The following is a 27,118-nucleotide window of genomic DNA, read 5'->3' as shown; positions in this document are numbered from 1 at the left end:
CCACCAAATTTAGCTTTAGCTTCTCCACAAGGTTGCATCTGGAAAAAAAAAAAAAGACGGAAGAGATGCTAAGAGCAAGAAGGCTTTGGCTTTACTGTGTAAGCAGATCTGCCTTGACTCCTGCAAGGTTAATGCCAAGCACAGTCATGGGAATGATGTATTTCAGACAGCAGCAGTTTATTTGTGTCTGTAAATACAGGCAGCTCGACCACAACTAGCATTCTTGAATGAAAAAATCCAGCAGAAGGCATCAATGGGTCACGTGTGATGGAAAAACGTCAGTGTTTGTCTGGCCGAGCTGGAATCCGGATGCCGTTGCAACATCAGCTCCTCCTGTCTCCCCAGCCACAGCTGGTGGCGGCTGCTGCTGCAGGGCCACGGGGGCTGAGGGCCACCAGCACATTCTCCCTGTGCTGCTGGTGTTTCTGGGGGAGAGAGCATAATATCATGCCTTGGGGAAAGTCAAGGTCTATGGCAGCTTTGTTAGCTTTGTGAACTGTGGAGATGCACCATAACCCTTTGCTGTGACACAAACCTGAATGAGGCGTGCGCGCTTTACATCCTCTTTGCCCTTTGTTGTGGAGTGAGAAGGTGCTCGGGAGCTGAAGGCAAAGCCCAGGCTCTGGAAGATGAAGGTGCCACACTCCTGAACCTGATTAACCTTGCATAAAAAAGCAAAGGAGGTGGCGTGTTGAGGAGAGGGACACTAGGATGCCTGGCAGGAAAAACCAAGGTGAGGTAACTGACATTTGCAGCCCAGCAGCATCTCCACATCTGAACTGCAACTGATCTTTGTTCCTCTGCTTCCTCTTCACTGCCAGCCTGCAAAAAGTCAAAACAATACAATACAACAGAGAGACAGGGTTTTATTTCATCCTGTGCCTTTCTCTGTGCCCCCTAGCTAGTGTTGGAGTCCACTGAATGTAGCCCAATAGAAACGTCTCTATTCTGCCATCACAACCTGAAGGGTTACTCAGCCTGCAGCACGCAAATATTGCGACCATGGGGTTGCAGGACTCCATCATGCACAAGGACACGGAGGCTTTACTTCCTAAATCATTTAATTGCATTTTACTACAGGCCAACACTATCAAAGCAAGTACACTTTAGCAAAACAAGTTTATCTGTACTATAAATTACTACCATAAATCAAATATGTAACTATTTCTGCTGCTGTTGAAATAAAATTAGTGGCAATGAATATTAGTAGCAACTATATATTTGAATTTTACAAGTTACTACAGGATTGCCACTAGTAAAGCAGCAAATATACTTACCAGTAACTACTTAGAACAAGACAAAACAACAGCCACAAGTTGCACCAGGGGAGGTTTAGATTGGGTAGTAAACCACATTTCTTCACTGAAAGGGTCATCAAGCAAATAATTCCTTGGTTTTGCACTTACCAGTGGTATCTTGAGCTGTCTCTGGTCTTGTGGTCTCCAGCTGCACTGCAAAGATGCCAGCTGCACTCCTCAAGGATGCTTGTGGTTTGCAGGACTGGTTCCCAGGCTGGCAGGCATTTTCTCTGTCACTGTTTGAGCTATGCAATATTTTCCCCTTTACAGTCAGGTCACCTTTATGACTGCTCCCATCATTAGCTTTAAATGATACTTCTCAGTAAAGCAGAAACAATCAGCTACAGGGAACACTGCAGGATCTCCCTGTCTAAATAGTCCTATTTGTGAAAACAGCTTTTGTATAGCTACTATTAGTTGTTCAGGAACAGATGAAAAGCAACTGCATTAGCTTGGCTTCTCCTGCAATATGTATTTGGGCCAAACATAACATATGACCATCACATTTTGGCTCAGGAGATCATGCTCTAAGTAAGCAATTTGCAGACACAGCCTTGCTTGGGCTCCAACCTCGTTCTCCACACTGGCCAGCCTCTGCCTCCAGCCCTGCATTTTCACAGCCTGACTGTTAGCTTCAGCTCAGGAGAAAAGGTTCAGAGGAGGACGACAGTCATGCAGAAACAGAAAACTGAGACTGAGGACAAAGTGAAGCCAGACACGCCTGCAAAGGCTTGACGAAAGAGGAAAACTGACGCTGGAGCAGGCACCGGGCTGAGTTTTACTTTGCTGCAGTATTCGAATATGAAGCTGTACTTGTCATTGTGGTACCAACCGACTAAGAACCAGGAGAGTGATTACGAACAAATCAACCATCCAGCCCTGTTACAAGCCTTCCAAACCAGATCATATCCCTGAGTGACTGGTCTCCAGAACCCAGATCTGGAAACAAGCTTCCTCTGGGTGTTTCACATTCCTTTGGTCCTGTTCCCTAAACGCAATGTTTGTGTCGCTTGCTAAAAAAATCCACAGCAACAAACTTTCCAAGTAAATTTAAAAGGAAGTGATTCAGTTATTTTCTAGGGATTAAGTCTTACAAAACTTTTTATAGAATAGGCTACAGAAGTTCTAGTATGACCTGTCAGTTAATGGCTAATAAAGCAATGTTGGTACTGTGACATGCAGATCATACTTTAAATGATAAAAATTTTAACCTGCATGGTTTTAATTCAGTGCTGAGTTTACCAGGATTTTACAATTATAAGTCCACATAAAGTCCTGCTCTTACACAGTTACACTGATTAAAGTGCCCAAGCTAGTTTCTGTTGACACAGCACTCCTCATGCTAGACAGCAAAACCTCAGAGAGATAGAGTGAACTTTATATACAAATATCAAAAGTCTGCACTGGTCTCTCATGCAGTTCCCATTATGCTGCTCAGGAATAGCAGCATCAGCCTTCTTTCCCCTGCAAGCACTAACAACACTTGATCACAGTCTTCTTTCATTATGAAAAGTGTGATATCCTTTCATTCTGTTATAAATCACATTCCAGAGTGAATTACGGATCACAATTTCATATAAAAGCCTACTTGCCAGATAATATTACTCGTGTGATAACCCAGTAATTTAAATATAGCCTTGTGCCTCTACCCTAGACTCAATCAGATCACAGAATGAACAGCAAGACTTTCAGATTCATACATTATGATGCAAATGAGTTTTGTAAATTGTGACCTAGTTCCCATGTTAGGAACAGTTGGGACCAACAGCAGGAACTAATGCTATGAATGTGAGCAGTGGGGGCAAGCAAGGAAATCAACATTTGTTCTTAATTTGAAACGGATTTTTAATCACTTTCAGGTGCCTCAAAGAACATGCACACACTTGTTTACTATAATCACTCTGACAGAAGAATGCATATAGGAGGTAACGTTTTTGTTCTACTAATTGAAATGTTTGCAATTTGGTGACAAAGGAAGCACCAGAATAGAGCCCTTTCTGGATTATTTACTGCATGCACAGTGAAGGACTGTGAAATGATGTTTTCCCGAACGATCTGTTCCTTCCAGAAGTCTTTTTGTCAAAAAAATGAATTGCAATTATCCTCTAAAAGTGACTGGATATTAGATCACATCAGTCTTTCCAAGTCCAGTTGCTACTTTTTCAGCTAGAGGCCTATATACTAGCTCTCAGAAGACCCCACTCAGGGATTAGGCTGCATAGATGCCACTAACTCACTGTATATGATTCAGCACAGTTAGTGCAAAACACCGAACTCACAAAATTCTGCTTGCGCTGTAACAGTGAAACTACAACATAGTGCTGAACGCCAGCCAGAGGCAGCTCTCTGGTAAACTCGACTGTTTTAAATGATGTCATCAGCAAGGGTGCAATTTGCTGGAAACGAGACAGATGATACCAACTCTAGACATGCTTAAAATTATAATCACAGAAACTATTGGCATCGACTATCCTGAAAAACAGAGTCTAAGCTCCCTCTGGTGGAAAGAGTAACATTCTGCAAATCCTCCCCTCACTTTGAAGGACTAGAACTTCCTAGGAGTTGATATGAAATTTAACAACTCCCAGACTGTTGCAGGGTTGGCTGCATGAGACATGACTCTTTGATAGTTCCAGCTATGGAAGGCAGATAGGAAAGCCTCCAGCTTCCCTGGATGGAGTTCTCCATCATGGATGGAGTTCTCCAGACATACATCATGATGCATAAGAAAAGTACTGAAGCAAATGGTAGCCACAAGGAAAACAAAACATACATACTGACTAAGTTCTAACAGTCTCTCCCCAATAACCAACTCCTAAGGTCCATATAAGCAGCCCCATCATCAAGAGGAGCGGAAACACACTTCCAGGGCAGGTGGAGTGTGAAAGGGTAAAGTTATCACCCCCAACGTGCCCAGACAACAAGGAAGTAATTCAGTTCTATGTTTCTGAAGCCTGGTTGCCAAAAGAGCACAATGTCACAAATACAAGAAGCTTCAGGCAAAGCCCTCAGATCCATGCCTGCATCCCTTGGTCTCAAGACATTCTGCATAGATTAACCCAACCCACAATCAATCAAAACTCTCCTTCTGAATTCAGCATAACTCCAGCCTCCTCGTTTGAAAGTCTCAGTACAGAGTTCAGTACAAAAGCCAAAAAACTTCTTCTCACTAGATACAGTCATCCCTAGTCTACAAGAAAGTGTATTAACAAAGGGTCCCAGCTTTCTCTGCATGCTCTGCATGAGCACAGGAACAGCAACAGTCTAAAACCACATCAACATTCATCTTCTTGATAGCAATGAAAATTCAAGCAGATTTCCACCACACATACACTAGATAAATTCCATCCTTTCTAATCAAAACTAATCACATACAATACTTCTACTTGTCCTTACTCATTGTGATGAGTGAAGGTATTTCAGCTGTTGTCACAAGAAGTGAATAAACAGAAAGTACATTTTTATTATTAATTAGAAGCATCAACAGCTTCACTCTAAGCATACAACTAAATGCTCTGGCAAACTCTGTAGCTCCAGTAAACAGAATCATGAGTAATTGCTGCAGTCACAGACAAGCTAGAGTAACTTTATATCATAATGGGGTTTTGAAAACAGTATTTCACACTGCCACAGGAAGAAGACTTAGAGATCCAATGAAAGGACAAGAGTAGCAAAAAAGTATTTATTAAACAACACATTAATCAATGTCACAGTGTAGAACTAAGATCCACACTTGATCCTTGGAAATAGCAGAGCTGAGTGATCCTGTGAGAGTGGGGCAGCGGGTCAGGTCTGCAAGTGAAGTTTATTGAGAACAGTAAAATACCATTTCTACAGCCAGAAGGAATTTGAGGGTGGGGATGAGAAACAAAAGCAACAACAGCCAACCAAATACCCTTGGAGTGTTTCACACAACATTTTTCAGCACAGAAAACCTATTAAGGCTAAAAACTGGACATGAAGTTCTAGTTTCGTACATTCAAATACTAAAAAAAACAACCATGGCTTGTATAACTTGGTCTCTGTGCGTGTGATTGAAAATAATTTAGCTACTAAGAGATTTTTCTGCTAAAGGGCAGTTTCCTACTGGCTGAAGTGTCTATATATTTAACTGAAACTCTCACAATGTTTGCAGATCCAACAGCTTTGCTTATTTTCTAGGAAAGTGACCTGCTTTCAATCTTCTGTGTGAGCACCAAGTCTGCTTAGGTAGCTCTCCCAGGCTGCCTTCCTGTACTTCTCTGCTTCTTGAAGACGGTCTGAGGCTGACAAGATGCCACGTCCCACAATTATGATATCTGAACCTTTTTCGCTAATAACTTCCTTGGGGCTTAGGTATTTCTGCCCAAGGTTATCACCTGAAATAGAAACACCTTTTTTTTAGTTCATACAAAACTGTACCTACTAAAAACCTGCAAAGAGGTGCGGAACAGAGAACAAGAATACTGTTCCAACTCTCACTCTAACAATCCACAGACAAAAATAGCAATCATGTCTCCAGCTCATGGAACCCCTACTTATTATACAAATATTTTACAGATAGCACCCTCCCTTTTCATGATTTATCAATTGGAGTTACTCAAAGAAGCACAGGTCAGGATTACTGAAATAAGACTTAGCAAAGGCAAAAACGCCATCATTCAAGTGAACATTCATGGTGTCACTTCAGGTTTCATAAGAATTAAGTATTGCAGAGAAACAAATCTCCTCTACCTGGTTCAGTGATAACCTGTTTAGTAGGTAAGAGACTTTCAGTTCATGGATACTGCATCTGTATCAGTATCAACAGTGTTACAGTTAAGACTTCTGTATTTGTTAAAACCTTTTTTTCTACTCCTACTGAGTAGTTGTACATCTAATCTAACACCTATCTGAAGAAATTTCACATGTTTAAGGACTGTACTTTATAGTACGCACAGACCTCAGCACAAGAAGACCTAACAAAGCTTTGTAGCCTGCTGGTTGCCTTCCACAGCTCCCAGCAAAGAGATATACATACCTACAAATACAGAAGGCAGTCCATAATGGCAAACACGGACTCCTTCCATCAGAGAATCAGCAACCAAACCCGCTTCAGAAGTCACTTTTTCACTGAAGGCCAGAACTCTTACTGTATTTACAAACAGATAATAAATATTCCAGAAAAAATTACCTCCAGCTTGCAGCTGCACTCCTGGAGTTAAGTGAAGAAATTCCGGTTTATTACCAACTCTAGATCCAGATATGAATCCAAAAACAAAATCTGAGTTGTCCTCGGCGATCTGTACCTGATGGAAATCAGTGAACAGTTACAAGTGATAAACTTAAAACAAAGCTTGACTAGCAACCAGTTTCTCAGTGCCCCTTTTACACACTAAGCTGTGCAAGGCAGGCATGTGAAAACTTGTTCTTGCTTTAGCAATACAAAGCCACCCAGAGCTGACTCACTCCTCACAGATCTTGCTGCACTTACAGGCAGGAACATAAATGTTAAGTTTCTTTCTACCGTATAAATAAACCAATGAACGACTCTAAACTAATTAGAAATTTATTGCTTAAGAAAAAAGGAAAAGGGTGGGGGGGCAATAGCAAATTTACCATGTTTACTAGAATTCACACTGGGAACTCTAACCACCTTACAATGCCAGCCTACAGCTGCAACCTTTAAACATCATGCTGTCAGATATCTGAGTCTCAACAGGAAAAAGCCTGTAATAGCTGGAGAGACTTTTGGAAGGGCAAATACTAGAAGCACACAAAACCTCCCTGTTACAACACTTTACAAGGTCTTAAACCAAAACAAGACTGCCTACTTACTGCAGCTTTTGTGTATTCACCGGTTGCAAGTGACCCTTGGGAACTCATCTCGGCAATGAGAAGACAGCCGCGCTGGAGAGGAAGACCTACTTCCTTCAGACCTTTCACAACTCCAGCGCCTGGAACCACGTGGGCATTAACGATGTCTGACCAGGACGCGATTCTGAACACACCACCTGAAAACAAAGACAGAAGACGCAGGGAACGGTCATTAGAAAAGTATTAAACACAAACGATGAGTTAAGCAAAACAAGCTGCATGCTAAGTCACTCACATTTTAAAAGACGTTTTTACTACTGAAGCTTGACAGTTACAAGTTCAGTCTCTTCAGAGAGTCCTGACAGCTGCCTAACCACAAAGTGTAATCTCTCAGTTTTATTTATCACTAACATTTCCTAGTAGCTCACCGTTAATATTCACTGAGGCATTTATGGTAACCTAAAATCCACAGTCAGAGGTGCTACCTTTCAATACAGCATGCAGATTGTATGGGACATATGGATCAGAAAAGAGTAAAAAGGTTCTACAGCTGCAGATGCAATATCAAATGAAAGTTATAATGAGCCCACAAGCACACAACAGCAGGCTGCCTTAAGAAGCCACGCTATGTTTTCTCACGGCAAACAACTACTCAGAAGTACTTACTGAGCACAACCATAGATTCATAAAAAGATCAAGGTCGGAAGGGACCTCTGGAGGTCATGCCCTCTCAGCAGGGTTAACTTCAAAGCTAGATCAGGTTGCTCAGGGCCTTGTCCCATTGAGTCTTCTGCAAGGCTGGAGATTCCACAATCTCTCTTGGCAACCCGTGCCAGCGCTGCAGTTACACACCACGGCAGCAAAATTAGAGTAAAGTGAGGTTGATGATAATCACCTTCATATTGATGTTTCACTGTATTTCCGATGTCTGCAAATTTCCTGTCTTCAAAAATCAAGAACTGATGTTGATCTGCAAGTGTTCTCAACTCCTTCACTACCTCTTGGGTGAAATCATTCAGGATGTCTATATGAGTCTTCAGGATACAGATGCTGGGGCCCAGGATGGCAGCTAACTGCAGCAGCTCTTTGGAGCTGGTAACATCAGCAGAAAGGCACAAATTTGTTTGCTTCTTTTCCATAAGTGTGAGAAGCCTGGCTGCAATAGGATGCACTCCTGGCAGCTCAGCACGAGCGCTGAAGCTCAGCTCTTTACACAGTCTCTTCACAGGAGTAGGGCCGTTCTGACCCAGTGGCTCAAACACGCTTCCCTGAATGAATTTCTTCACCTTTTCAACCATCTCAGCAGCCACTACTCCCTGCTCCTGAAGAATCTCCAGCACTCCAGACAGGGTGCACACAGAATGCAAGCGAATTCCACGTTCCTCTAACCTGCCCTTCCCACCCTGTTCCCTGTCCAACAGCACTACAGCATCCGTGACTTTTAATCCTTCTTTCTGAAGAACTTCTGCAGTTTCCAGCACACTAGATCCACTTGTTACCACATCTTCAATGATCAAGCATGTTTCTCCTGGATTAATGGTGCCTTCCACAAGCCTCTTAGTACCTTAAAAATAAAAGGCAAACATTCCACTAAATGAAGAAAGTTTAAAAGACCCTGAAAAAAACTTTTAAGTATCAAAACTTTAACTTGCTACACTAATCTAAAGATCATATTTGTTCCACATACAAGCATGCACTGCAGTATAACCTAATGTCCAATGGAACTGGACTTCAAGAGAATACGAATTTTACATTTGCTGTCACTATGGAGACATAATTTTTTAATTTACTACCTGAAACCAGTTATCATAGTTTTCACCGCAGCTCAGTCACTGACATGTAATTCAATTCATAAAGACTGCTACTTCTCCGAGTGAATAAAGCACTTCTTTACATTTCCAGAATTTATGCTCCATTAACAAAACTGACATGTTTTCAACTGCACAAATTTAATTCTTTGGATAAGGTGACTACACAAGTTTCTTATTGCCATAAACAGAATGCTCAGAATGACAAAACCGTTTTCTCAACTTAGTAACAAGTCTTTAAAGCAGCCAAGTTATTAGTACTCCTCAGGGCATTTCCTATTTTCCACAGACACTATTCACTCCTTAATATGCCCATTAGAACAATTAGAAGGAGGAAAGTCCCCAGATGCCTTTGCCCTAACCAGCAACAGGCACACGTCCATGAAAGGCTTCCTGGGGGGCAACAACAAAGGATGCCTCCTTTTCCCAGGAAGCAGCGAGCAGCAGGCGAACGTCATGAAGGGATTTCAGTGTTTAGACCATGACAGCCTAGAAAACAAGCCTGCACACAGCTGTGCAATCCCCGAGACATCAGAAACCCTGCGCGGGGCAGTTAATTGCTGTCACAGTTGACTTCTTCACAAGAAGGAACAGGAAACAGGTTTGTGCCTGGTACGCTGATTAACACAGGCTTGACGTTTATAAGAGTTGTGACAAGCGCCCTTTCAAACTGAATACTGGTGGAAGAGGACAGCTTTAATTACATGCTGTAATCCAGTTGTTACAGCAGGTTAATGCCTCAGCCTTCTCTCCCCCTTGCCTCCACCAAAATCCAGTAAGTCCAGTGGGTAGAGGACAGACTGCTTATCACCTGGTCCACCTTGACCGCTGGTTATGGGATCATAGGATATGAAACAAAAAGGGTGTTGAGAGGTAAATGAAGATGAAACTAGAAAGGCTCCTCTTAAAGCTGAATTGCAAAAGTCCTGTTTGTGGGTGAAATGTGGCACTGGTCTCAGCATTTCAGAGAAATTGAGTTAGAAATCTCAGTTTCTGGAAAAGGCAAATAACCCTGAACCATGGTAATGGTGCCAAGGAAAAAAGACACAGATGAAGCCAAAACCTGCCCCCTCAAGAGTCTCCAAACCTACTGAAGCAGGATTCAAGCTGCAACTTACTCAGCAACCAGCTGGGAGAGCCTGACCAGGCTGGGATGCTGTGGGAGGCACGTGCTAGGGGAAAAGGGGCTGCTTTGAATTGGAGTGGCAGCCTTAAACTGGAATGGGAATGCTGCACATTACCAAAGAGTCACAAATATAGTCATTCACAAACAAGGCAACAAGTAGACACAGATGCTTGATTTGAAGGTTTTACCATAGTCTTTTGCTTCCTTCCTTCGTATAAGCATTGGAATCTCATTTTCAGAGCAGATAATTGTGGCCAATGGCAGTGCTGTGTAAGGAACGCCGCACACGCAGTCGTACTCGAGACCAGCATCTTTGGCTGTTTGGAACAGAAGATCTGCCACCTGAAAAGGAAAAGCAGGTATGTTTTACGAGTCAGAGCGGTGTGACAATGCCCAAACGCACACATCACCACAGAAGGCAATGCAATGATATGAAGCTCGCTCTCCTTCGTGCAGTTTGAAAGCCGCTGTCTCCACAGCAAGTGGCTACCTTGCTGCCTCTGCCCACAGGCTCCTGGCCACCAGATCAGTACCCAGTTGACTACCAAGCTGACACCCAAGCCCCACCTCTGCCCACAGGCTCCCAGCCACCAGCTCGCCACCTGGGACCCTGGAAACCAGATCGCCATCCAGACCATGAGGGCTCCTGGCCATCAGCTTGCTACCCAGGTCCCACAAGCTCCTGGCAACCAGGTGGCTACCTGGGCTCCACCTCTGCCCATGGGCTTCTGGCTACCACATTGCCACCCTGGCTACTAGATTGCCACCCCAGCCCCCAGGTTGCCCCAGGGCCGTGGCCGGGCTGTCAGAGAGGCCTTACAAGCACTGCTCCCCAGCTCGGGTGAACCCGCAGGGGCAGTGGCGTGGGCAGAGCCGGGCGGTGCGGGAACAGCCCCTTCAAAGCGATGCGGGACACAAATCAAACCCCCCAAATTGATGTGGGACTCAAACCAACCCCTCCACTCGAAGCGATGTGGGAATCAAACCAAACCCCCCAAGTGACGCGGGACTCAACCCAAAACCCCCGAAGTGACGTGGGACTCAACCCAAAACCCCCGAAGTGACGCGGGACTCAACCCAAAACCCCCCAAAGCGATGTGGGACACAAACCAAAACCCCCCAAAGCGATGAGGGACTCAAACCAATCCCCCAAGCGATGTGGGACACAAACCAACCCCCCAAGTGATGCGGGACTCAAACCAAAACCCCCAAAACCGATGCGAGACGCAAACCCCCACCCCCCCCAAACCCCAAGCCATGCGGGGTTCAAACCAAACTCCCCCCTAATGCGATGCAGGACACAAACCAACCTCTCCAAAAACGATGGGGGACACAAACTAAGCTCCCCCCAAACTATGCGGGACACAAACCAAACCCCCCCGCTCCCCAGAGGATGCGGGACACAAACCAAACGCCCCAATCCCCAAAGGATGCGGGACACAAACCAAACCCCCACCCCCCCCAAAGCATGCGGGACACAAACCAAACCCCCCCCACACCCCAAAAGATGCGGGACACAAACCAAACCCCCACCCCCCAAAAGATGCGGGACACTAGCCTCCCCGCCCCCTCCAAGCCCTGCGGGACACAAGCCCCCCCAGCCCTGCGCTTCCCCCCCAGCCCTGCGGGCCGCACCTGGCGCAGGAGGCGCGGGTGGGAGACGAGGCAGCGCAGGTCGATGTAGACAGGGGAGGCGCGGCCGCTCTTGAGCACGAAGTCCCCGAAGCGCAGGGCGCCCGCCCCGCTGAGCGCCGCCGCCAGCCCCGCCGCCATCGCCCGGCGCCGCGAGATGACGAGGCCGCCAGCCCCGCCCCGCGGCTGGAAGGGCGGCGGGGCCGGGGAGAGGGGCGGCCCCGGGGGGATGATGCGGGGTCTGAGGCAGCTCTAGCCTGAGGGCAGGCTGAGAGAGTTGGGGTTGTTCAGCCTCGAGAAGAGAAGGCTCCGGGGAGACCTTAGAGCAGCCTCCAGTACCTGAAGGGGCTGCAGGAGCCCCTGACAGGGGACCGGGGAAATGACAGGACCGGGGAAATGACTTTAAATGGGAAGGGGGAAGATTTAGATTGGGCATCAGGAAGAAATTCTTGACGAAGAGGGCGGTGAGGCACTGGCACAGGCTGCCCAGGGAAGTTGTGGCTGCCCCATCCCTGGAGGTGTTCGAGGCCGGGTTGGATGGGCCTTGGGCAGCCTGACCCAGTGGGAGGTGTCCCTGCTCATGGGGATGGGGGGGTGTGTGTGGAACTGCATGATCTTTTAAGGTCTCTTCCAAGCCAAACCATTCTATGATTCCCGACCTAAATTATTTCATGATTTCACGCTCTGCCTGTGTGTCCCTGGGCAGCACCTGCTCTTTCTGCAGGGAAGGTGAAACTCCAGCAGCACAGTAGGGAGGGTTTGTTAGGACCTGGGGACTCCCAAGGGCTGCTTGGTTTTGGGACAGGGTAAGAGCCGTCTGGAGCCATAGCCTGCTGCTCTGGTTCCCAACACTGTTCCGAAAAAGATGAGCAAGCTACTGGAGAGCGCTGGGTCTTTAAAGACTCAGGAAGATGGGGAGAGGCTCCTTATCAGGGAGTGCAAGGGGAATGGCTTTAAAGTGAAAGAGGGGAGATTTAGATTAGAGGTTGGGAAGAAACGTTTTACTGTGAGGATGGTGAGGCACTGGAACAGGTTGCCCAGAGAAGTCATGGGTGCCTCATTCCTGGAGGTGTTCAAGGCCAAGTTAGATGGGGCTTTGAGCAAGCTGATCTAGTGGGAGTGCTCAGCTTGTGTTTGGGAATGGCTGTGCTGTTGCCCTCACCAAACACAAACATCTCTGGAGGGATTTAAAAGGCCTGTAGATGTGGCTCTTAGGTACATGTTTTAACGGTAGAATTGGCAGTGTGAGGTTTATAGTTGGACTCTACAATCTTAAAGTTCTCTTGCAACCAAAATGATTCTGTGTTTGTGTGATTGTGCGTCCCTGCCCGTGGCAGGGGATTTGGAACTGGATGATCTTTAAGGTCGCTTCCAACCCAAACCATTCTATGATTCTGTGAAGATGTCCATATTTGTGAAATAAGACTGACCCAGTCTTCTCTGAACAATTGTATTTAATCAAAAAAGCCCAGGAACTGCATCATTAGTATACTCTATTTATGGGAATGCAAGGACAGAAGATGTACAGTTTGAAGCTACATCTGTTGATGATCGTATATACTGCAGTATAGTAATAACAACATGGGACAGCAAGTAATCACCTCACAACAGTACACATGAGTGATTAGACTTACAAAGGAAGTATTTACAAACTTACCTTTACAAAACAACATAGTGTGCATACAAAATGAAATCTGCAATAAAACTGAAGATACATTTAAGGCAGACCAGCAATACATTGAAATAATTAAGGCTGTGGAATTACTTTGCACCTTGAAAATGCTGAGCTATTAACAATACTGTTTCTTTTTTCCTCCTTCAGCTCACTGTTGTGAAGATTGAAAAGCATCAACATATTCCAACTGTTTGCTCTTATCTCAGTGAATAAGTCTGAGATATATATTTTTTTTTCACTTCCTATTGCATTTACCTTCCAAAAGTTATCAGCAAATTGACCTCAGTGGCAGAGTAATGCCAAACAGTTTGGTAGAAAGAGAAGTAAAAGCACCAGCATCAGAAGTTAGACATGAAGGTGAAATATGGCTTGAGTAGAGAAGATGTTGGTTTTTCACTAGCTCCATAATTAAGACTACAGTTACAGCAAATATTCAGTATCCTGATGCTATGGTAACACTCACCACTACGCAGATCCCAGAACAAGAATTCATCACTTGATGGCAGTGTGCAGTCAGCCTAGTAAAATGGAATTTTATTTTGTTTCCTTGGGAAAGCACCATTTTCTGATGGGACATGAAAGAATCAGCTGGAAAATAAATCCAAGCCCTGTGTTAGAGGAGAACCTACCTCTGCAGTGAAAGGAACAGAAACAAAACCAGGTGGTTAGCCCCTGTGCCCTTTAATTATCTGTTAGACCTTTGTACATACAGACTGGCCTATACCTCTATCTCTGAAGTTTGTTTTATCCCAGGTCACTTGATGCAGTCCTCTCATTGCAAGGGTATTAAAATACAGTTATATATAGTCAGGTCACAATGTGCAGTTCTGGATTTAGCCTTTACTCACGGTATCTGTAACAAAAGCCTAATAGCATCGTCAGAAATGCTAATGAACTCCGCTGAAGCCACAGAACTGGTACAGGTTAGTTGAGGGCACAGACTTTGTCTCAGCATTAACTTAGCTTAAAAGTAAAATGCTTTTAAAGATAAACGCTACTGAAAAATATGATTTTAAATAAAAAAGCAGTAAGACTACTGCTAAACAAGACTTGTTGGTACAAGTAGGAAGAGAGAAATTGTATAAAATTTTAAAGCCTGTGTTGCTTTAAAATGTTAACGTCTAAAACCCCAGACTGGTTGTGTGTCATCCCTGTAGTTACATGTGGAGGGGGCTGGGCAGCTTGGTGGGAATCTCTACCCGGGCAGCAAGTGCTTTGGGCACTTGGTGGGAGCTGGCAATGTTACATGGGCAAACACGTTTGCTATTTCATGGCTAAGAGTGGAACTGCCCAGCCTTGGCTGCTCGAAGTGGGGTAGAGAGAGAGGTGAGTTAGTTTCTCATTGCCACGAGCATTCATTAAATGTGGCCGTCTTAAATAACAAGGGCCACATGTTGCTGTGCCCTCTGGGCTCCGTTTTGCCCGTGCCCTCATTGCTGCCTTCCTGCAGGTCTGCTGCCCAGTCCCTGCTGGGGTGACACTGTAAGCAAGTGTCAGTTGATGTCAGTGCAAGGTAAGAGCACCGTGAGGACGTCTTGAGGTGGTGGCTGCTTGCGTGGTGCCAGTCTGCACCGAGCTTGTGCAACTTCATTTCTACTCGTGGCCATTCTAGATGGTCTGAAGCTGCCACAGAAGCTGGAGGGTGCAGCTGCCATCACACAATCACTCAATTGTCTTGGGAATACCCTGAGTGGTAAAGCTGCAAGTGGAAACCTTCCCCTTGGAGTCAGCTGCTCTCCAGGGAGCTGTGTAGAGGCCTCATCGAGTTTTATGAGCAACTGTGTTTCCCCATATCTGTTATAGGCACGAAAATTCCAGTAGTTTCAAAATGCTGCACAGCGGGGTTGGCTGTGGTGCTTCTTCCTCCGTGGGCTTGCTCCAGGCCTACTTACTGAGCTGTAACCTGTTCACAGCCGAGTTAACAGTTTACAACGAAGTTATAACAGTTACAGGACATGTTGGATCTGCGGAGAGGCCACAGCTTGGCTGAGAAAGCCCTTGAGAGAGCAAGGTTAGAATACTTCCTCTGTATTTATCAGATGGCAACATTTCTTGTCAACTTGGTGTTATTCAGGGAAAAGAAATCTTTGAGATCAAATGCAAGAGTGGTTCATAATCACAAAAGTATCTGGAAGTAGTAACAGGTTTCAGTTTTCCTGAATGGGCTGTAAAAAGAGCAGTGCCTAGGAAGAGGAGTTCTCAAACATGAATATGGAAAAAGCAGAACCACAACAGCAAGCAACCCTATAACCCCCAAAATCTTCAGAGTGCAGCACCTCCAGCTTTCCCTTGAAGAGGAATCTTTTTTTAATCTGAGCACCAATACCTGAACGTGCATCCTCTTTCAGCCCTTTGGGATTTTTGCCTGCATTTGGTATCAATAGGAGGCTTAAATATTCCCTTAAACAATCCAGTTTTTTCTCCCTATGCACCCAAAGTGCTGCTGTTGCAGTATGAGATGTGAATGCATGAGGTAGGAAAATAAAATGATAAATAAGTCCAGATTTCATGTGACATATGAGAATTTGTTTGTATTAATGCCAAGCAGAAAGACTGCGGCTTAAACTGTGCCCACAAGCCTCATAAAAGCTGTGTGTTTTATAAACCACACTTCCATAAACATTGTTTTAAGGGCAGCACAATCACAATTCAAAGAATCAGCTTTGACAAATAGGAAACAGTACAAACAGTCCTGTAGTGAGAAAGTACCTGAGGATGGTGCTAATTAAAGATACTCCTTGATGACTGCTGCCTAAGGAAGTTTTGGTTGCTAAGAAATCACATACTTGGCACTCTTGCTCAGGATGGGAGTCTGGTCTGTGTCTAAGGGGTGCTGCTGGATTGCTTAGGAAGTTGGCTGCTGCACTGCAGAGGGAAACGGAGATGGGTTCTAGCTGATCCAGAGTGGGTTTAGCCTTCTGTGAACACTGTCTCTTTCAAGCCTCTCCACAGCTTCACACTCTATTAGATCTCTCTCCATTAGCTACACAGCCTCGTACCCCTCTTCTCACTCTGCCTGGGCACCCGGGCTCACCTTCTGACCGTGGGTCTCTGACCTCAAGGTCTGTTCTTGTATTGCATGAATGCAGTGCCAAATGTTGGGGAGTTTTTTGCCTAGCATCCTTTCATCTCCTCTAGCAAAATACTGACCGCTCCAGTGTACTGACAGAGCAGGCACAAAGAGAAGGACCAGGTCTCCTGCCTGCTGTGAAACTGAGCTTGGAGATGGACCAAAAAAGGGCTAGCAGAGAATATAGCAGAGTATGTCCACCACCTGCTGGCAGAGACAACTTTTGCCGCTGAAGATGGGCTCACAGTGCAGTCGCTTGGACGGTGAACTGAATTCGACTCTCGCCCTTACAAGATATCACAATATACTGAGCACGCATGGTCAGATCAAGCCCTTTTCCCTAGGAAAACCTTTGGTAACAACTGACATTTCCCATTGCAGGCACAGCAATGGCACTCAGCACCAAGACAAGGTCCTTGCATGTGGGGAGTGAGGGGAAAATCTCTTTGATCATCAGCCTACAAAGCTGTAGAGTTTTATGGTGCAGCAGCAGACTGGGCAAGCCCCAGTCAGGGAGGTGCTTCCCCTCCCAGTCTTGCTGCTAGAGAGGAAGATTTGGCCAGCCTACGAACTGCTGATTTGTTACTGCAGACTCCCTGCATTGGTTATAGCTAACTAAGGCTGGCTCCATCACTGTAACATCAATATGATGATGTTGTAACTTGGCTTGCAAGAGAGAAATGTTTTAATTGTGAATATTTTTTATTTTATTACAAATTAGGCTTTGGACATAAAAATATCCTCATGAATGCTTTGGTGATGAGGTGCTAACGGCAGCTGAGAGATATTTACAAGTTTGGAAATGAAACAAATGACGTACTTTAAACACTGAAAGTGATTTTCAAGTTGTAAGCACAAGGATGAACTCACCACTCCTACTGCACTCTGAAAGGCTTAAATGGACTTGTGGCCAAGCTATTATGAAGCTAGAAATGGAAAGGATCCTTTATATATATATATATTTATATATATATATGATACAATATATGTATACTGAAAACCTGTGATAGAAAAAATTTGTCTTCATCATCATCACCTAGTTTACAGATACTGCAAAAACTGGACACAGCCTTTTCTCAATGCACAGGTTTTGCAAAAGATTTCTGTACAGTGTTTATAAAATGCTTTTAAAAAACCCATTGTAGTCCCATTGTGCTTAGTCAAAACCAGCTGTATGCTCCAATGAATGCATTGCCTCAATCGCAGCTCCGCAAGGTACTGCATGTTGACTTAACACAGCAGAAAGCCCAAGGGTTAACAGTGGATTTGGGTTTGAACACTGCCACACAAGGAGAGTGGATCTAAGCCACACCACCACGGAAGCCGATCCAGCAGTTACCAGGGCTTGATCTTGCAAAGTCCCCACTGAAATCATGGCAGACCTGGGCATACAAAGTGTGCAAAGTCCATCTGTTAACCTGGAGCAGGCTTGCAATGATTTCAGCAAAAACTGACTTTGGTCCAGTTTGGCAGTACAAGCTAAGGTCAGCCTAGTCTTACTCCCCCCACTATCCTACTCCTAATCTCTCATATATTTTGAAACCAGTTCAGCAAGATCAAGAGGATTTCTTATAAGGCTGCCTCATAAAGATTAAGGCAACTGCAATTTTGGCTCTCATTTCCAGTTGGTGTTTGCTTCCCGCAGTCCTGTTTCATGGATGCGACGATAGCACATGTCCCAAGAGAAGCTCGTCAAGGGGAGGGAGTGGGTACCCAACACCGTTACCCTCCTTTGCTTTGGTCCCAGAGGAACTGTGCAGGTTCTGCCGCCTCCGCAATGATTTGTACCCTGCAGTTAGGGAAGCCACGTGAAATGCAAATGCCATATACAGGACTATGTACAGACAGATCTGCTTTGTGCCTGTTCACTCCCTGCACCTTGCCTCAGCACCCTGGGGATGGAGGAATTACGTGCCTGGGTTCAGCCTGCTCATCAGGAAACTCTTGACACTGGGGATGGGGTGCACATCGTACTGGTGCCTGCGACGCTCGATGAAGGAAGCCAAGCGAGAGGTATCCAATGGGATCTTGGAATAGCTGCCATTATGTGCTTGCAGCCATGGATGCTGTAAACAAGTGGCTGCCGTTGGCCTTCTCCTTAAGTCTTCTTGGAGGATAACATTGATGAAATCCCTGGCGGCATGGCTCACATCGGAGAAGTACTCAGGCGGGAAGCTGAAATCTACTCTGCACACATTGATACAAGTCTCCTCTTTGCTTTCATCCAGGAATGGAGAGACACCACTTAACATAACATAGGTGAGGACCCCAATGCTCCAGATATCTGTGCTAAGGGAGACAGGAAGGCCTTGGATGACTTCAGGAGCTGCAAACTCTGGGTTTCCGAGGAGGTGGTGGACATGGTAATGACCTGTGATCTGAACTGCATCTTCCAAGTCAATGATCTTGACACGAGGCACTGGGATCCTTAAATCAATGAGCAGGTTTTCTGGCTGTTGAAAAGATAATAACAAAAATTTTTGTAAATAAAATATTTAGATTTCATTCTAGCTAAGCCCAAATATTTAGCTCTGCTTTTTAGGTTTAACAGCCAAGCAAAACTCACATTTAATCAGATGTAGGCAGTACAGATGGAGAGACTGAACTACAAGGAACCAGCTCAGCTGCTCTTTACACTGCTGTACATTCAGATCAATGCTGAAGTTGCAACAATAACATCCTTATTTTGCACTGGGGAAACACACTTGGATTTTTCATATTGTCCCAAATACTCACAGTTTATTTTCCCAAACTAATCTCTACAGATTAAGAACACTGACAGATTCTTTTAATTTTGAAACAAGAGTTGTGTATCTGATCAGTTTATTTATATTTCATTTGTTTACGTGACAATTGGCTACATGAATGTGCATAAGTTGTAGCAGAAATATTCTTTATGAAGTAAAGTTCAACTTTACTACCACTACCACATGTGCTGAGAGGTTTTGAGTATGTCCAGAGAAAGCGACTCCACAATGGAGACATAGATGGAGCTGCCAGTATTCCCTGATAAACACCAGGACGCAATCATGCCTTCAGAGCCAAAGTGCAATTAAATGTCATCCCAGTTGTTCTCCCTTTGTTTTACCAACTCTTTCAGTATTTAAGATCTCTCTCTCAGCTGGAGATGCTGAGCATTGTCTATACACTCTGCTCTGGGGACTTAGAATGAATTTTGCTTTCTTTGCTGTCTCCAAGATGATTTCTAATTTACTTCTTGAACTCTCTCTAGACTGACTTTTGGGTCCCGTAGCCTCTCATCTTCATGCATATTTTACTGCTGCCTCATGCCTATATTTATAAAGCAAAGTTCACTAGACTGCTGTTCAAATCTCTCTGCTTGTTATTCTCTTGTGTGGCCTGCATCAATAAAATCTACACGTTCTTGAGCAGGATCCTGGGACAAGACACTCCATAGCTAGGTCTGCTGTCTCTACCAATGCATCTCCTGCTTCCCACCTAGCAACAGAAGGTGCTTAATTTAGCATCCCTCATTCAGGAGAACTGTAAATAGGTCACAGAAAATTGGCTTCCCACCTTGTTTCTGGGAAGTATCTTGTGATCAAATAGAGAATTCAGTGCAGTTTCTTACCTCCAAGTGTTACCTACTTTTTGGCAGGCCCTATAAGCACAAACACAAACAATCTTACTGAAAGAAACCAGAATAATTTAGTCTTTTGGGACTAATGCTCACATAAGCTACTGTACAAAAAGGATCTTTTTTTTTTTTTTTGTAGTGGTAGTAGACAGCATAAGAATGAGAGCATTGCTTCATCTGACATGCCTGTGGGTTGGAGAGTTGAGAATAGACTTAGATTGTCCACTATACAAGAAGGTTAAATTAATCTCTCATTCTCCATTTTTAATTGGCATTTAAGTCTGAAAAAAACTTATAAAAAACCTGGTACCCCAGCAACCTGAATCAATGTTGCAGATCACAAAATTCAACTGACTTTATCATAACTTCAATCGCTAATTCTCTGTCATCCAAGATAACTGAGATGCTGGTGAGGACAGCAGGACAATGCCAATCCAGGACAGTAGAGTGCTTCCTGACATATGTGCTAACAAAAGGAGGTACAAGCTGTGCTAACGTAATTGAGAATGATGTAAGAGATTGCCTCAATTTCTTCTCCACAGTGCAGCTTGTTCTTCCTTTGAGCTTCTCCTTCAGTTCATTTCCCATCCAGCACCCCTCTCAGTCTCAGCAGCACAATGCAGTGTCCTGCTTTCCTTTGACCCTGCCAGCCTTTCCCAACTCTTGCTTCCCGGTGCTTTCCCCTTGATTTGGGCTCTCCAGGGCACTGCTAAGGATATGTGGGAGACAGATGCTCCTCCTGGCCTGCTCTGAGCTGCCTGGGTACAAGACAGCTCTGTTCAGGAAAGCTGGCAACTAACTTGGTACAGGTACGAGCCTAAACCATACCCTGTGGATTTACCTAACTCCCTTTCTGGTGCTCGTGTCAGCTCATGCATCTCAAACATCTTCCTTCTCCTTCATTAAATCCCTCCTCTAGAAAACCCTTTAGAACAAACCACTGAATCAAGAGATAGGTGCATCTCTTGTCTGAAGGAAGAAAAAGCCCTTGTACTGCAGGTCGATAAGTCCCTTCTCAGGTCAATAGGTCTGAATGAAAGTGCTCGTCCATTTAGTGATCATCTCTTTGGGGTACAGACTGTTCCTCCTCCCTGTCTATGCAGCTGGGCACTCTCTGTACCAGGGCAGTGAATAACAGCATCATTCTCTTCTTTTCTTCTTACCTTTATGTCTAAGTGAGCCACTCTGCAATTGTGAAGATACTGCAAGGCTTCCATTGTGTCTCTTATGTAAAAAGCAACTTTTTCTTCCATGAGTTCATCATGGTTCATTAGATAATCTAAGAGACGACCATCATCCATCCTACAAACAAATCAAACCCCAGACATGAAAGATCACAGAGTATCTGTAAGTACAGTTAGGATTTGAAAACAAAATTGCAATGGAAACTGTGTGACCTAAAAATGGAGGAAACTAAAATGCTAGATCTGATGCATATTTAATGATATCTCATGATACTGCAGGCCATGGAAGTGGTAGAATGGTTGATCCTCAGTTGTTATCTCTGGTCCTCGAAAAATTTAGCAACAGTCTCAAATTAAACTCATTTGCTTAAGGATGGATTCAACAGACAGAGGCAATTCCTTTGAAAACAGATCCTCTTAGTTACTTGGATTCATCTATTTATTTATAGAATGGGTTGCTTAATGCAGAAAAAACACCACTGACATTTTCAGCTGCTAATATATTCTGTGGGAAAAATAACCCAATAAAAGTTTTCCACCTAGTTTTATTTGTCTGTGTAAATAAACAAGTAAATAGCCCAAGCATACGTTGTTAGATATGCTATAACAAAGAAGCACTTTGGATTTTGGTTGCTTTTCCTCCTCACACAGGCAAGCATAGTTGCTACACAGCTCCTTTCACCACAAAGTATTAGAACAATGTAGGCTTCAGTCTAGCAGAAACACATTTACTTGAATATAAAAGTGGACAAAACCGCCTGAATAAACCTGATGCTATTCCATGGCACAAACTAACTGCTGATACAATTATCCAGCCTTCACCAGACTAGAAGGCAGTTTTATTTGTCCCTCTGAATCTTATTTACTCTAAGGAAAAGCCAGTGGAAGCTCTGCAGAAAACATCTATTTAGTTTGGTGTCACAATCAGTTAAAAACAGAAGAACAAAAGCTTTGCCCTGATGAAGTCAGGGTGAATTGTATCCTTGGCTTTAACAGGGTTGTGATTCCTACCCAGACACTTGAATTCAAGCTCGATGTACTTACAGTTCCAAAACTAAGATGTAAGAAGTAGGAGACTCGTAGGTATCGTGGATAGTGATGTATTGAGGATGCTGTAAGTGCTGTAACAAAGCTGCTTCATGTGCTGCCTGCTCTTTCTTTTTCATTTTTTTACTAATGAATTTCACAGCAACATCTTTCCGGGTGGCTTTGTGAACGCATTTCTTTACTATGGCGAATCGTCCCCTGAAAGAAAAAAAACCAACCCAGATTAATGAAGGTGCCTCATGAATAAATCACGCCTGGTTTTCAGTGCAGTAACAGACTGATTTTCAAAGTGTTATTTGATTCAGCACATTAATATTTCACAGGGAATTAGATTTAACTAGTTGTTCATAACCTTTTCCAACAAAGACCTTCCATCTCTTACCCTGGGTGTAAGAGACTCTTCAGGGATTAGCAAACACTGAGAGCAAACAGTGTCACTCTGCTTTGTGCAGCCATACTAATGTCTTCTAACAATATCCCCTGGGTTCAATTTGCTATCACTTTTACAGGTTCTCTCTCTCTTTTTCAGCTGTGGGTCTCCCTTCTCCAGTTGCTTTAATAGAGAGCCCAAACTTTCTCAGACAACTAAAAAGAAAAGCCTTGTTAAAGAATCACTAAGCAATCATTTTGTCTCACTGTTTCAGGCACACAGTAAGAAATTACAAAAAAAGCTGGTATGAAAGCATTTATGAAATTCATACAGTCTAGTGCCCACTACCATTCCTGAAAGTAAAACTACTCAGTTAATCCATACACTTGACCCCTTGTTAATACATCACTCTTCTTTGAATAGAACCAGAGAGAGTCCTGTCCTTTCAGCCCCTGAATTACTCATCTCTGATCTCTGAGATGAAGAACTAACTGCATTAACCTGAATTGTCTGCATGCCCCTTATCTATTGTCTGCCTGGAGCACCAAGGGCTGGCAACATATGCAGCCTCTATTTAGGCTCCTGTTCAACTGACTGTCCCAATCAGCAAAACGCTTTATATGATTTAAGTCAGTCACATGCCTAAGTGCTTCGGCAAACTCAGCCTTTAAGGTTAAGCTGATCAAGAACCAGCAAATTGTCATGATTTCAAAAGCTCACATCAAATCAGAGATGACAGAGGAGATACCATTGAGAGCTACCAGTGGCTGTCAGAGATTTTGCTGCCTAATTGTTCACAGGTTTGCCATGTTGCAATTCTCAAATCACAACTAATCTTGAAAAAAACCAAAATTTAGTCAGTATTCTAGCCAGTGCATATTTTAATCAGCATTTAATGTGCATGCTCTTTGAAAGAAGCAGCAGTTTTCAAGCTAACCTTTAAACTACAATCTAAACTTTCCACCAAGGAAAAAGCGTCAAGCTGTTGTTACCATGTTTTATCACATTGATAAGCCGGGTTAATATTACCTCCCAATCTCATGCAGCTCTGCATAAGCAAGGTCAAAGTTTTCCTTCCACGAAATAGTGGCACCATCAGCAGCAGAGTCTTTGAGAGAATAAAGCACATTCAAGAAATCATAAAGTTAAAGACAGTTTCCTGTGGACTGTCAACAGCATATTTTAGAATTATGTGAGACTATATTACTTAAAACAGCAAACATTACTACTAGTTTCACACTGCTCAGGCACAGCTCCAATGTATTGGACCGCTAAAAGCCAGAGAAAGGTATTGATAAGGTGAATTCAAATCTATCCTTGCAATTTTGGGCTGAAAAGGGCCACACGATTAGTCTAAGGGCACGCCTGTGTGTAACTGGGAGACAGAGCTATGTTGTGTAAGCTCTTATTTCATCCAGAACAGGCTATCCAAGCCGGCTGCAGGCTTAGTTACGCACTGGAGTTGATAAAACACGGGGAAATGTGGGCTCTGCTCACAGCACCATCATGAGCGAGCTGTACCCCAAATTCCTTCAGCACTGCATGCTGGTGGCTCGGCTCTATCACAGCCTCCCCATGCTGGCTGCTTTGCTTGAAGGGGTTTGCTTTGCAAGCTCTCTTGCAGACTCCACCTGGGCTGCCCAGCACAAGTCCCTGGTGCTGCCAGCATTGCTGGGAAGCCAGGGGGGACAAGCAGGATGCAGAGTCTGTTGCCCAGGGATAAAGACAAGAAATGTCCTTGGGATAGAAAGCTAGAAAACTGTAATAGCTTCTGTGACACAGAGAGGCTGTGAGCCCTGCTGGGAGAGCAGTTATGAAAAGCCTTTTTAGTGGCAGGAGCTGGCTCTGAGCAACTCCCAGGCTATTAATTGTATTCCTATCAGGTCCAGGATCAACAGTTTTGACAGAACCCATCAAAGCAGACTGCACAGGTGTAAACACCTGTGCGCATCAGTCCCTCCTCACCGTGCCCACTCACCATACTCTGGGAGCCTCACAAATTCAGATGGCTCGCTGGGCAAGCTGATGCCCCAGGGATTGCTGGCACTCACTCGAAACTGATACTGGCAGCCTGGGGCCAGATCCTCAATGACAAGGTATGTGTCCAAAGTTGAGGCTACTGACTGCTGCCAGACCTGCGAGCCTGTGTTTAACAGAGGGAGTGAAAGATTGCTGAAGGAAGCAGTCTAAATACGTGAACTCAGAGCAGAGGCTTTCACTGCCCAACTCATGCAGTACCCTGGGAGGTTAAAATCCACCATGTTTTTAAAAGGCAACGTTGTGGTAGACTGATGTATTTCTGTTAAACCAGAAGCCAACCACAACAAGATATTTTGTGTTGTAGCCACCTTCCAGTCTGGCTAAACAAGGGAAGAAGGAAATGCCCCTCACTTGACTGATAGTGATGGAAAAAAACGCAGCCCTGGGACAAGCTGATTTCTCCAGCAGTCTAGCTGTGGCAGTGTGCTACAAGCGATATCTCAGGGCAGCGTTATAAGACAGGAATGGAGGGCTGATTTGATGACAGCTCTGCTATGAAAGAAGTGGTAGCAGAAATACTGAAAAAAAAAAAAAAAAGGACAAGGGAGGCCCAGATGGAGCTGAGACAGGGCGTCAGTGCAGTCCCAGTGCAAAGTCTTTTTCAGAAGACGTGGCTGCAGCAAAACCCAGAGCTACAGGAGGATAACCAGCTTTCTATGGGCCTTTTGCAGGTGAATAAGATTGCAGCAAAGAAATCTGTGAGTGTCATATGTTTCTGCTCCTAACAGAAATAAACCCAACCATTGCCTAATCCATGGCACCCAAAGGACCAATACTCTATTTATCTGCACAGGGTCTCCGAACAGAAAAGGACCCCCATGGCACTTGAGTCCTGTGAGAGCCTATGATTTCTTTCAAGAATATATAATATTTCACCTTATTTTAGTAAGTTCAGGGCTTTTTATCTTTATTTTTTTTAACCTTTATTATTTACTGTGACCCATACATTTTGCGTGCACTCTAGGAAAATTCTGATTGCCAGGTCTCACAAAATCAAGGTTAATCAAGGTTGATTTTACAGGGAAGAGTCAGTGATACCTTTGGAGTGGGAGGAATGCTGAAAACTGAAAACTTTGCTGCTCTTTTTTTTTTGCTGTTTGTTTTGGTGGCTGTTGATAGAAGAGCTTTTATTCTTTCACAAAAATGCCTGCCACATTGATGGCACAGTGAGGGTCAAGGCAGAGTATTTGCTAAAGAAGGTATTAGTATGATGGAGTGATTAAGTTTTCACTTTTACTACCATGAAGTAGGATTTTTTGAAGGATGAAAGGGAAAAAAAAAGAGGCCACGTACCTAAGGCAAGGTTTACTGCCCAGGGACCCTCAAACCATTGCAGGAAGAATGTAAAAAAGGAGGTGAATCATTTTGAATGCCCTTTCCAAAAGCACATGCCTGTGCATATTGGGAAAACAGTGCATTTAATATCAATTTAATTTTTCAGGGGAAAAGGATCTTTGTATTTAAGAACAAATGGATTTCAAAGCTGAGCTCGAAAAGTGTGCAGGGATGTGCAACTTTATCCAGATCAAAAAAATAATGAAGCGGCTTTGTTTTTGCATTCCCAGGAAACATCCACCAGAAAGGATTGGTGGTAGAATGCAAATGATGAAAGGATGCCTTAGTGATGGAAATGTTTTAGCTTTAGATGGATGCTCTAGTGATGGAAATGTCACTTCACTGACTAATATATGAGAAGTTGGACTGGATGATAGAAGGGCTTCTTTTAGCCTTAGACTTTGGGATCTGTGAGCAACAGCTAGTGGCACTCTGGTGGTGGCAAGGATGCTTTTGGGACCAGGATGCTTTTTTGAGACTCACTTTGTTCTCATTCTCCGAGCACAGCACAGCTCAAACCACTTACCTTCCTCTCTGTACTCCACAGTGTAGCCTGAAATGGTGCAATTGCCTGTACTGGATGGGGGTAGCCAGCGCAGGATCACAGAGGTGCAGCTTCTCTCCTGAGCAATGGGGCGATTTGGGGCAGCTGGCACACCTTGGGAAGAGAAAAGAAACACCAGCTCCAGCATCATGTCAACAAGCGCTAGTGTTTTATTCTGAAGATCAGGTGTATTGGGTTATATATGCTCACTCCAGGGGCCTTACAGAGCGAGTGCTCTGGTTTACACTGGGTTACCAGCACAGCCAAAGGAAAGGTAACGCCATGGTGCTCAAGACCTGACGCAAAGCCCATAGAACTGAGGAAAACAAACATTCCCATGGACTTCGAGCAGAGGGTGAGGTTCTGGAGGTGAGGAGGCAGTCACCCTTGAAGTGTTCAGAAATGACACAAGCAAGACATTCAGAGTGCTTGTGTGCGTATGGCGCTTGCATTGTTTGGCAGCAGATTGACAAATAACCAGTAATTCCTCTGTGCTTTGCTCAGGGCTCCCTTCAGCACAGGAGTAGTTAGCGCAGCCACTAACTTGCTTGGACAAATTGAGGAAATTAGATCTCTAGGGCAGTTTGGGAGACCAAACAAATTGACTTCTAAATGC

General features: G+C 44.3%; 2 protein-coding genes across 11 annotated transcripts in view; both read right to left on the bottom strand.

The window, feature by feature from the left end:
* Window positions 1-4,814: 4,814 nt before the first annotated feature.
* On the bottom strand, window positions 4,815-11,805 carry UMPS (uridine monophosphate synthetase). 2 transcript variants are annotated; one of them, XM_069861468.1, is made up of 6 exons: window positions 11,643-11,805; window positions 10,196-10,349; window positions 7,969-8,637; window positions 7,095-7,270; window positions 6,451-6,565; window positions 4,815-5,090 (listed from the first exon to the last, which is right to left on the bottom strand). In XM_069861468.1, exons 1-6 carry the CDS (start codon window positions 11,778-11,780, stop codon window positions 4,996-4,998), a joined length of 1,347 nt encoding a protein of 448 aa, XP_069717569.1. In that variant the 5' UTR covers window positions 11,781-11,805; the 3' UTR covers window positions 4,815-4,995. The 2 variants fall into 2 exon arrangements, with proteins under 2 accessions (XP_069717569.1, XP_069717568.1); XM_069861467.1 differs by having other exon boundaries at window positions 4,821-5,656.
* Window positions 11,806-13,075: 1,270 nt separating this feature from the next.
* The window catches only part of KALRN (kalirin RhoGEF kinase), a 514,381-nt gene continuing 500,338 nt past the window's right edge, over window positions 13,076-27,118 (bottom strand). For all 9 annotated transcript variants that reach the window (XM_069861454.1, XM_069861453.1, XM_069861457.1 and 6 more), the window contains 6 exons: window positions 26,485-26,616; window positions 24,562-24,726; window positions 23,613-23,691; window positions 22,211-22,411; window positions 21,146-21,284; window positions 13,076-18,837 (listed from right to left, as the gene is read on the bottom strand). In XM_069861454.1, coding sequence (XP_069717555.1) covers window positions 18,292-18,837; window positions 21,146-21,284; window positions 22,211-22,411; window positions 23,613-23,691; window positions 24,562-24,726; window positions 26,485-26,616 — 1,262 coding nt within the window. In that variant the 3' untranslated portion in view covers window positions 13,076-18,291. The remainder of the gene's footprint in view (window positions 18,838-21,145; window positions 21,285-22,210; window positions 22,412-23,612; window positions 23,692-24,561; window positions 24,727-26,484; window positions 26,617-27,118) is intronic.

This window comes from Phaenicophaeus curvirostris, chromosome 7, assembly GCF_032191515.1.
Source record: "Phaenicophaeus curvirostris isolate KB17595 chromosome 7, BPBGC_Pcur_1.0, whole genome shotgun sequence".
NCBI classification, from domain to species: Eukaryota; Metazoa; Chordata; class Aves; order Cuculiformes; family Cuculidae; genus Phaenicophaeus; species Phaenicophaeus curvirostris.
Note: the sequence above shows the minus strand (reverse complement) of the source record. Positions and strands in the feature narration are given on the sequence as shown.